The sequence below is a fragment of the Crinia signifera genome, chromosome 2, assembly GCF_055691185.1.
Source record: "Crinia signifera chromosome 2, ASM5569118v1, whole genome shotgun sequence".
In the NCBI taxonomy this organism is placed as follows: domain Eukaryota; kingdom Metazoa; phylum Chordata; class Amphibia; order Anura; family Myobatrachidae; genus Crinia; species Crinia signifera.
The window spans coordinates 191192106-191204517 of NC_139218.1; the positions used below are offsets into that span (position 1 = coordinate 191192106).

Consider the following 12412-nt stretch of genomic DNA (forward strand, 5'->3'; position numbering starts at 1 on the left):
CATGCACAGGCCACACTGAGGGGACGTCATAATTTGTTTCAAGCCTTAAAAGGTGATTTATTCTACCTATTTGGAGGTAAAAATACCCCCACTTCATGTGAACACCAATTCTTTGGTACTGCACACTACGTTTTCTCATGAAGTTAATAAGATGATCACTCCACTACAAATGGCACAGATTTACCTTTGAAATAAAGGAGGGATTGAATATTGGCAGATCATATGCCCATGACTAAATAATACAGTAAAACATTTTTTCGTTTGGAACTTCAACTACCAAGGAAATCCATTAAAACTTTAATAAAAGTTAAAATATCATCGCATTTTTAAAGATTCATACTAAAAAAAGTGTCAAACCCCTGATCAAGTCTCACAAAGAGACGAAACGAATTGGGTACTTGGTATAATCTCCAATCCCAAGGAAATACTTATTTTTCAAGAAATTTTGTTTTTATTTTTATGTATTTTATAATAAATGTTTTATATGTAAGAAGAAACCTTGGTCGATTGTAATTTTAAAAGGAGTTGGAAAGACTGAGTATTTACCTCAATACAATTTATTTGGGCGCTGCCTAACACTATTGGTTCTGTATATTGATGTATTGATCTCTCTAGTAGGGTATCTGGTGTTACTAGCGTCCACGCATATCTAGCGCAAATTCTTAGCGATATTGTTTTGTGTATATATATATATATATATATATATATATATATATATATATATATATATATATATATATATATATATATATATATATATATATACACATACACACACACACACACACACACACACACACACCAATCTTGTGGTCCGGCTCTCTCACTTATGTTCACAATTGCAAGAAGGCTAGAAACCGCTTATAATTAATCACTGATGGATAATTGTCATGCACTGGTTGCTTAATAATTCTCCATTTGATGTTTCATTCACGTAAATTAATTTACCTCTATTTATGAATCATGTCTATTTTTGTTAATTTCATATAAATTCTTCACCAGATGGTGATAAATATCACTCACATTTCACTTATAAATTAACATAGTAACAAAATACACTTTTCAAATAGTTAGCACTAACTATTGTTTGATCACTTGAAATAAATCATTTAGTAAATGCACACCAGTATTAAATATATTTGTATAGTTGTAGTTAAAAGATTTCCCTTATCCTCCATAGGGCTTACTTTTCCCTTAAACAATGCCCTCTGATGGGTACTGCTGACTCCTGACTGCCCAAAATGTCACTCACACGAGGCGGACTTATACCACTGTCTATGATCCTGCCCCCATATTCAAACCTTCTGGAATGCCTTACATAATTTCGCTGCCTCCTCATTGAAACTGAACTTTCACTGTAGTGATTCCTGGGCTTTATTTGGATATGTTGCAGACCAAACTGCTATTCCACAACATGATAAAAAACTCCTTGTACTCTTATCAGCAGTTGGTAGGAAGGCTGTCTTACAGCAGTGGATACATGATATTGGCCCCTCTTTGGAGATGGCAACTTCTGGATTGCTTTTCCTATTTAACCATGGACTGGCTAGAGGCATCTCATAAAGAATCCATGACTTCGGTCCTGTTCCAAGTGTGGGACAAATATATTCAGACCTTGCCCCCCAGGACCAAGGTAGCTATCCAGACCTGTTCCAGCCCACCTCATGGTACAATTTTTAGCTTCTTCAGAACAGAACCCCTGTCGTTATTTAACTACTAGGGCCCACGCTATTTTCTTACTAGTTCTCCCTTTCCCCCTCTCCTTCCCCTTTCTTGCTGGTAGGCTGGATCGGTCCATGGATGGGTTGTTGGCTTGATATTAGAAGCGGACTGTTGATGTTGTTGATGGGTTTGTTTTGTTTTTATTTTTAGGATTATGTTTGATATTATTGTTTTGGGTAACCCCCCTCTTTAATGATTGGTGATACCTCTGGCTTCACACACGCCATATCTATTCCTACACCAATGTTATGTCCAACATTAAATTACTACTTGAGTTTCCATATTATGTTCCTTCCTCTGTTTATGTATGTTTTAGAAAATTCAAAAATGGTGGATTGTTCCTCATTTGATACCTTTATGTTTTTTTCTTGCCTCATTGTATGTATCAACTGTGATTTGTGAGGATTAATAAAACATATATTTAAAAAAAAATAAGGATTTCCCTTATAGGAACGCATATTCTCCCTGCAACATTAGGTGGAACTCACTATTGTAGGTATTTGCAGGTTGGGACCACATTATGGTGCACACTAAGGCACCAATTTCTCTTTTTTTCTTTTCTCTCTCTCTCTCTCTCTCTCTCTCTCTCTCTCTCTCTTATTTATTTTGGCACATATTGTTATACACATACTACTCAGTGCTACACCCACACACACACACCTTTGCTATGGGCAGTTTAATGCCTACTAGAGCCCATATAAGTGATTACTGACCCAGCCCTATACCCATACAGGAACAGGAAGTGATGTCACTTCTTGAGAGGTATATATATATATATATATAAAGAGACGCCCAGAAGCGGACAGTACACTGGCTTTGTGAACCTGTGATACATAGCACACCTCTCGGTGTGCACCTTGTGGACTCCATATATGTAAAAAAAAAAAATAATTGTGATACTTGTGTTATACACCTCCTGACGAAGTCCTTGAGTGAGGCAAAATTTATGCTTGCAAGGTCAACTGAATTGGAATGGGATCATTGGGTCAACCTAAATATGGGCGATAATCATTAGGTCGACATACTGGAAGGTCGGCACAACCATTAGGTCAAAAGGTTGACATGGGGTTTTTCATTGTTTTGACCCGAACGTCGATGCAGTAGACATGGACACAGTTTTAAGTGCACCGCGTCTCCTCGGCACAATATTTTATTCTCCCACCACGCCCTAGTGGATGGTAGGGCATGAAATATCACCTGTCGGCTCAAAAAACAGTGAAAAACCCTATGTCGATCTTTTGACTGTCGACCTAACCCATGTCGACCTAACGGTTGTGTCGACCTAGACACCGGTCAACCCAACGGTGTTGACCTAATGACTGTCTACCCACTGAAACAAATCATTGCTTCAAATTGTGATAGAACTATCATGTGGTTCTTGTATTGATGCAAAGAGACCATAGTTAGGGGCTGGCTGGCAACTTTAGGCCTGGGGGGCAAGTCCAGAGCACTGGCCCATGAGTAACAGCGTTTGGCTGAGAAAACCTGCTGCTCTCCCTGTGTAACAACAACAACAACAACAACAACAACAACGGGATGCAGTTGAAATCACGGCGTTCAAAATCCCGATGCCGAAATCCCGACACTTTCTCCCTCCGTGGGTGTCCATGTCACCCACAGAGGGAGAATAAATTAGTGTGCCGAGCGCAGTGAGGCACCGGGCCCGCTGCGTGGCGAGCGCAGCGAGCCCACAAGGGGGGGCGATCCACATCCCCCCCTTGTCAAAATTTAGGCCGTCGGGATTCCGGCGTCGGGATTTTGATTCTGAACCGCCGGGATTTCATACCAATCCCACAACAACAGCAGCAGCAGGACCCCGCACGCTGCTCCTCTACTATAATAATAAACTAGGACACCACATGCTGCTCCCCCTGCATAATAGCTGGAGGACACAACAGGCTGCTCCCCCTGCATAATAGCTGGAGGACACCACTGGCTGCTCCCCCTGCATAATAACTGGACACCACAGGCTGCTCCCCCTGCATAATAACTGGACACCACAGGCTGCTCCCCCTGCATAATAACTGGACACCACAGGCTGCTCCCCCTGCATAATAACTGGACACCACAGGCTGCTCCCACTGCATAATAACACAACACCACAGGCTGCTCCCCCTGCATAATAAAAGGACACCACAGGCTACTGCTCCTGCATAATAACACAACACCACAGGCTGCTCTCCATGCATAATAACACAACACCACAGACTGGTCCCCCTGCATAATAATGACACCACAGACTGGTCCCCCTGCATAATAATGACACCACAGACTGGTCCCCCTGCATAATAATGACACCACAGACTGGTCCCCCTGCATAATAATGACACCACAGACTGGTCCCCCTGCATAATAATGACACCACAGACTGGTCCCCCTGCATAATAATGACACCACAGACTGGTCCCCCTGCATAATAATGACACCACAGGCTGCTCCCACTGCATAATAATGACACCACAGGCTGCTCCCACTGCATAATAACACAACACCACAGGCTGCTCTCCCTGCATTATAACACAACACCACAGTCTGCTCCCCCTGCATAACTGGACACCACAGACTGCTCCCCCTGCATAATAATGACACCACAGACTGGTCCCCCTGCATAATAATGACACCACAGACCAGTCCCCCTGCATAATAATGACACCACAGGCTGCTCCCACTGCATATTAACTGGACACCACAGGCTGCTCTCACTGCATAATAACACAACACCACAGGCTGCTCCCCCTGCATAATAACAGGACACCACAGGCTACTGCTCCTGTATAATAACACAACACCACAGGCTGCTCTCCCTGCATAATAACACGACACCACAGGCTGCTCCCCCTGCATAATAATGACACCACAGACTGGTCCCCCTGCATAATAATGACACCACAGACTGGTCCCCCTGCATAATAATGACACCACAGACTGGTCCCCCTGCATAATAATGACACCACAGGCTTCTCATCAGTACCTGCAGCACTAGCAGGGGAAGGTGGACGCACAGGCTGAGGCCGGCCGCCAGAAGTAGGGTGCCGTGTGATGTTCGGCACAGGCAGGCAGGCTGCTTGTTGCTGGTGCTCTGTCCTCTCGTCCTGCCCACAGCTCCTCCCCCTAGTGGCCTCCTGCACTCTATAGACATGTCCCAGTGCAGGAGGCTGGCGTCCATTTTCTTAAAGCCCGGACAGTGCTAATGACCAGACGACGTGACCACCAGGCAGCCCTCAGTACTGATTAATAAAGCGGCCTGGGGGGTACATGGCACCCTGCCCCCCGGCCCAGCCCGCCCCTGACCATAGTTTTCATAAAAAATATAATTTTAATATGTAACATATATACACACATACATAATAATGGCTGTAGATGTAGCTTATCTAGACTTTAGTAAAGCTTTTGACACTGTCCCACATCGCAGACTGTTAAATAAACTTGAAAGCTTGGGATTGGATTCTAAGATAGTTGAATGGATAAGAGCGTGGTTGCAGGACAGAAAACAGAGAGTTGTAGTAAACGAAGTACAGTCAAAGGAGGGAAAGGTTACAAGTGGAGTACCCCAGGGATCTGTACTTGGACCGGTGCTTTTTAATATCTTTATTGGTGATATTGCAAATGGAATTGAGAGTAAAATGTGCCTTTTTGCAGATGACACAAAGGTATGCAACAGGGTAGACACACCAGGAGGGGTAAAACAAATGATTGAGGATCTAGGCAGATTAGAGAAATGGTCAAGAGAATGGCAACTACAGTTTAATGCCAAAAAATGCAAAATCATGCACTTGGGTCTCAGAAATCCAAAGACTCAAGAAAGTATAAATGGCACTATAATGGAAACGGTACTCTTTACTTAGAAGGGCGCCCACGATTTTGATCGTGGGCATCGTTAGTAAAAAATCTCGGGCATCTCGGGGATTGAATGCACTAAAAAATCGGGTGCGATCAACCGACGAGATGCCCGAGATTTCCCATAGGGAACAATGTTAAATGTCTCAATTGACCCAATTTTCCTGTTCAATGCCTCAATTGACCCGATTTTTCCATAGGAAACAATGTTAAATGGGCCACAGAGGCCAAATAGGCACCCTGAAGTGTATAATGGCCACCCGAATTGTTAACGCCACCCCACGATCAACGTCAACCCGATGCGTGGCGAGCGCAGCGAGCCCGCGAGGGGCGGCGGTACGCGTCCTACGACCTTTTCATACCCCCACTATCCACGTCGGCGTGGAGTTGAGAATAGAAAGTGTGGCGAGCGCAGCGAGCCACCGAGCCCGAAGCGTGGCGAGGGTACGCGGACAGCTGTAGTAGTAGTAGTAGTACGTTTATTTATAAGGCGCCACAAAGTGTCCGCAGCGCCGTACATAGCAAACAAAAGAAACAAAAAAAAAACAAATTACAAGGTAACGTACAGGGTGTGTAGAAAGATACAGTATAAATAGGGGTATAGCTGGTAGAATTAAAATCAGCATCAGTTCAGAAGTAGGTGTCAAAATAGTCAAGGAGACCGAAGATGAAGTAGAGGAAGGGAAGAACAGGACAGGAGCACAGGTGAGGTAATGAGGTAGGGTGAGTACGTGAGGAAGGAGGGCCCTGCTCATAAGAGTTAACATACTAAAAATAGGTGGGTGGACGAACGAAATACAATAGGATAAGTAGGAACGGAGGGGAAACGGAGGCAGGATAGGAGGATCAAAAGAGGTTAGGAGGAGGGATAGGCTAGTCGAAAAAAGTGGGTTTTGAGGGAGCGCTTGAAGGAGGTAAGGGAATCAGATAGCCTGATGGGTGGCGGGAGGTTGTTCCAGTGCAGGGGGGCAGCGCGAGAGAAATCTTGGACACGGGAGTGGGAGGAGGTGATTAGGTGAGAGGTCAGTCGGCGGTCAGCGATGGAGCGAAGAGGACGGGAGGGAGTGTGGATAGAGATCAGTGAAGAGAGGTAGGGAGCTGTGGAGGAGGAGAGAGCCTTGTAGGTGGTGGTGAGGAGTTTAAAGAGAACTCGGAAAGGAATGGGGAGCCAGTGAAGAGATAAACAGAGGGGGGAGGCGGAGGTAGAGCGGCGGGAGAGGAAGATGAGCCTAGCAGCAGCTGTGAAGCCCGCGAGGGGACGCGGATACCTGTGAAGGTATCCGCGTCCCCTCGCCACGCTTCGGGCTCGGTGGCTCGCTGCGCTCGCCACACTTTCTATTCTCAACTCCACGCCGACGTGGATAGTGGGGGTATGAAAAGGTCGTAGGACGCGTACCGCCGCCCCTCGCTGGCTCGCTGCGCTCGCCACGCTTCGGGTTGACGTTGATCGTGGGGTGGCGTTAACAATTCGGGTGCCCATTATTCACTTCAGGGTGCCTATTTGGCCTCTGTGGCCCATTTAACATTGTTTCCTATGGAAAAATTGGGTCAATTGAGGCATTGAACAGGAAAATCGGGTCAATTGAGACATTTAACATTGTTCCCTATGGGAAATCTCGGGCATCTCGTCGGTTGATCGCACCCGATTTTTTAGTGCATTCAATCCCCGTGATGCCCGAGATGGGCGCCCTTCTAAGTAAAGAGTACCATGGAAACTACTGAGGAAGAGAGGGATCTAGGTGTCACTATTTCAGGGGACTTAAAAGCAGGTAGGCAATGTAACAAAGCAATGAAGAAGGCAAGTCAGATGCTTGGTTGCATAGGGAGAGGTATCAGCAGTAGAAAGGAAGAAGTAATAATGCCACTGTATAGGTCATTGGTACGACCTCACCTAGAGTATTGTGTTCAGTTCTGGAGGCCATATCTCCAGAAGGATATAAATACATTAGAGACTGTACAAAGAAGAGCAACTAAAATGGTGCATGGCCTACATCACAAAACATACCAGGAAAGACTAAAAGATCTTAATATGTATACTTTAGAGCAGAGAAGGGAAAGGGGGGACATGATAGAAACTTTCAAATATATCAAGGGCTTTAACAAGGTACAGGTGGGAGACATTCTTCACAGGAAGAGGAGCAACAGAACACGAGGACATGCACTGAAACTAGAGGGAGGAAGATTCAGGGGAAATGCTAGGAAGAATTTTTTTCACAGAAAGAGTAGTAGATAAGTGGAATAGCCTCCCAACAGAGGTGGTAGACGCAAATACAGTAGTACAATTTAAACATGCTTGGGATAAGCATATTGATATCCTTACAAAAAAATAAGGATCAAATATGGTTTGAGGTAACATGTTTAAAAAAAGGGGCAGACTAGATGGGCCAAGTGGTTCTTATCTGCCGTCAAATTCTATGTTTCTATAATATAGATACAAATAATGCTGTATTCCACATAAATCCTTGTCTGAGTGGAAAAAGAGGCAAATTACCAGCTATGGTGGAGAACCAGGATGTCACCAGTTCTCAAACAAAGCAGTCAGAATGTATAAGACCCCTCCAAATCTCACAGGCAGCATCAGCCGGAGTCCAGGGTTTGGTGGTCTTTGCCAGCAGTTCCTTTCAGGGTGTGGAAATGACAGTCACCAGATGGGGTAAAGCCGACGTGCGTTTCCACCAACATCTGTGGTCTTTATCAAGGCTGCATACAAAATTTCCCATAAGGCTCTTATTAAATACCCTATGCATAATAGCAAAACTTCAAACAGCTGAATTGGCTGATGTCATCAGAGGCCAATCAGTGGCTAATCTGGCGGTCACGTGATCAGGAAGACCAGATGACCTTATTCTAAGTCCGCACGCAGTTCTACGCCCGCTAAGATTCTCTCCATTACCTCCTCATCTCGCGTGAATGGCCTCCCGGTCACGCTATTACAGCCCCATTTCTAAGCAAACTGTCTAAATCAGTTCGAATTGAAGTATGGATCGCTCCTTGTTTATGGCCCCCCGGCAACAACGATGCGTGGTCCCACGCGTCGCTATCGCCTGACTAGATTTATACTGCATGCAGTATAAATCTAGTCATTGGCAGTATTCTCTCAATTGAGAACACTGGTCGTGACACATCGCTCAGCACACTGCTCCCATCTCCCTGTGTGAACAGGGCAAAGCCCCGTTTATCACTCAATGCAGAAGCTGCAGCCAGACTGAGCTGAACAGAGAGAGAGAGACACTTTTATTTATTTATTACCAGTACAAGACAAGTCTGAACTTGCCAGCTGCATGATTAGTGCATGAATGGTTCAGCTTCTGTATTTAATATTTTGTATTGCTCCTGTTCCCAAAATGAGATTGTATTTAACTGTATAACTCCTTTATATACACAAAAATTTAAAGTACACCTTTGTAGATATTCAAGATCAAGGTCACATCATGTGGCCTTAAAATGTAGAATATTTAAATCTATTTTCTGTGAAAACTATGGTCCCTTAGATTCAAAACATTTAAGTTCTACCACAATTAGAAGCAGTTATGTTTTTTTTTTTTAAGTTGACCTTGCAAGCATACATTTTTCATGTTTTTGTCATGTTTGCAACCCTTTTGCATGAACCCGTAGGGTTCGCAAATACGCACTATAGCGCCGGGAGCTGAAGAGGAGATAATGTGGCTGTGACACAGCAATGCTCCTCATCTGCAGCCAGAAGGCTTCCCTGCAGCTCCTGGCCCCCATCCCCTGGGTGGCTGGCTTCCGCTGCCACAGCAGCACCCGGGGATGAGCTGTGTTCCCTGTCCGCAGCCAGCCAGCCTCGCTGCAGAGTCCGGCTCTCACCTCCAGGTGCCTGGCCTCCGCTGCAATAGCAGCACCTGGGGACTAGATGTGCTCCCCGCCTGCCCGCAGCCAACCAACGTCCCACTGCAGGACTCGGGAATGAGCTGTGCTGCTCGCTTGCAGTCAGCCTGCCTTAATCCCCGCAGCTCCCGGCCCCTATCCTTCCGATGCCCGGCCTCCTTGCAGGTACCGCACTTCATTCCCCAGGTGTCTGGCCTCCACTGCCACTGCAGCACCTGCTTCATAAACACCTGGGAAGACCAGTTTGCTGAGTACCCCAGCCAAGAAAACATCAGCCAGTCCCCTGCCCAACCCAGGCAGCAGCAGCAAGGACCACAGGGATGTGAACCAGCAGCTGGGCAAGCTTCTGCACTACCTCTGGGCCCTGGAGTTCACCCACCAGCACAGTTGATGGTAAGAGACCAGACTGGCATTTTTCGGGGTGGGGGGTGGGGGTTGGTTTACTAGTTGTAGCCCAGTCCCCTGGGTATGCCCCGGCATAGCTCAGGCACAGGAACTGTGGGTACAAATGACAGGAAGGGTTAAGGGGGTGCGTGCAGCGACTGGGGAGCGGCGTCGGAGAGCTCCGTGGGGCAGCCGCCAGCAAGAAGAGAGGTACTCCATCTGTATGAAAGCAGCTTCATATCATCTTACCAAATTTCAGGTTGGAAGATATGATGATTTGGCATTGAATGACCTAATTGCAATTTTTAATTGTAAGTAAATATTGCATTATACGGTTGAAATTTTACATAACTTTACATTCACGATTTACAGTCAAGTATTTAATGATTAGACAGCTCTTACCTTGGACCATGTTAAGATCTGAAGGGTTTATGGGGGCAGCCAACATTTTAACTCGGACTTCATAATCAGTCGGAGAAGAGACTTTTAGACTCTGCAAACTTAAAATAAAAAGAATAAAAGAAAATATTACACATTTTAACGTCATGCAGCAGCAGGTTATAAAAAACAGCACCATTATACATTGCAGTCATTCATCATTTAGTTAAAGTAGTAAGTAGAATTTAGTAAGAAGTACTGTAGCATATTTACAGCCAATGCTCAAGATACATGGGGTCTCACAATTCATTTTGTGAGTTCGGTACCAATCTATTCACCATTCCCTTCACTTTGATAATTTATTCACCAATAAGTTTTTTTTCTGACACATTTTTTCTTTTTGACTTTCTTACATATGAACAGAACACCGATTGGTTCATCATCACTTTTTATTTTTAGTCAAGCGCCATCACCGTTGTTTTCCGAATACAGTATCTTCCAAAGGAGGCATTTCCAGTGATCCTCCATCAACTGTGAGGCAGCATGGACTCCCTTATTGCGCCTTGGGACATTCTGTTTACTTTGTTTGTTTAATGCTCAAGATACGTTAATAGATATAAAAAGTGGGTATTGAGTCTATTGTACTTAACTGATCAAAAATTTACAAAGTAAAGAATACAAAATACTGGCAGTGAATCCCAACTATCCTGTGAACTATTTTTACCCTGCCCCAAACCACCGCTGATGCAGCCTAACCCAAACCCCAGTTGGCATGATTGTCAGGGTCATGTAGATACGAGGTATAGGGGGAAATTGCTATGGGCAACCAATCAGACCCTGTCTACTATCTTCTTAAGGGTGCTAAATAAATAAGAATTATATTCTGATTGTGTGCCCTTAGCAACATCACATGTAGAAGTAGAATACACATTTTTGTAAATTTCCACCATAATGTTCCTAATATACACACACACACACACACACCGGAGCGCCCCAGGCGAGTCGGGGTGGGGGCGCCCCGGTGCGGGGGGGGTGTACCTGTCCTGCTGCGGCGCTGTGTATTTAAATCTGGCGGCGGAGGCAGCGGGGGTCCCTGCAGTCCATTAGAAATCACGAGCGCTATCCGCCGGGCTATGCGGAAGCGCTTCTAGTGTGAAAACACTGGCAGCACGCTGATTGGCTGAGATCAGCGTGCGCCGTGCTGCCAGAGTTTTCACACTAGAAGCGCTTCCGCATAGCCCGGCGGATAGCGCTCGTGATATCTAATGGACTGCAGGGACCCCCGCTGCCTCCGCCGCCAGATTTAAATACACAGCGCCGTAGGACAGGTACCCGGGCGGCACAAAATGCCGCCCTCCAGTGGCCGGCGCCCTAGGCAAATGCCTAGATTTGCCTAGTGGTGGCGCCGGCCCTGCACACACGCACACACAGTATCTATCTATCCCGGGGGGAGGGGTTGTCACTTTAAACTGGACACGGGTGACCCAACAGATGAAGGGGTCACAGTGTTTCAGAAACCAGGCCTGAGCCTTTAATCACGTGGTCACCAAGATTTCCAGGTTAATGTGGCCCTCCCTTGGACAATACTTAAAATAAGGTCTGTTTTTTTGTTTATACTATTCTTGTTTTAATTAATGATATCATTTTTTTAAATTAAATTTTTATTGATTTAAATGTAAATGAAATTCGATGTACAATTTCATATTACAATGAAATAACATTTAGATAAGAGGTGATGTTAGTTCAATGAACAAGAAAGAAAGTTAAACAATACTTGTTCATGATTGTTTTTGTATACAATAATTATATATCATTACATATAGGCATTTCTGCATATTAAATAATGAGTACAGAAATACAGATAGTCCACGCAATATTAATGATACAACCTTTTTTGGGACTTAGGGGGGTGTTTCACACTCGCTCATAGCTGGCCAAATTCGCTCAACAGGCTGATGGTGTGAAATGGGGGTGGGGGACACATCAATAGATGGTGAAAGAATATATATGGATTTGCAGTGCTTTACAAGGCTGCATTTCCATTTGCAGCCTAGCACTGGAGTGGGATTACACTCTGGCGGGGCGGCGTATACTTGATCGCTAGGCTCTGAAATATAGCAGTCCGGCGATCAGGTCTGAATGACCCCAATAGCCATTGCTATTATGGGATACGGTCACTAGTACCCCTTTCACACCAGAAAATGCAGGGACTTACCCGGAAATATGATATTGCAGGGACATT

The 12412-nt window shown here is 45.1% G+C and overlaps 1 protein-coding gene across 4 annotated transcripts in view; it reads right to left on the bottom strand.

Moving 5' to 3' along the window:
• The window catches only part of MECR (mitochondrial trans-2-enoyl-CoA reductase), a 37392-nt gene that overhangs the window by 21561 nt on the left and 3419 nt on the right, over positions 1–12412 (bottom strand). For all 4 annotated transcript variants that reach the window (XR_014470421.1, XM_083173461.1, XM_083173462.1 and 1 more), the window contains exon 2: positions 10195–10292. Coding sequence is in view for 3 of the 4 variants with exons in the window: in XM_083173461.1 (XP_083029587.1) it covers positions 10195–10292 (98 nt within the window). In the remaining variant the exon portion in view is untranslated. The remainder of the gene's footprint in view (positions 1–10194; positions 10293–12412) is intronic.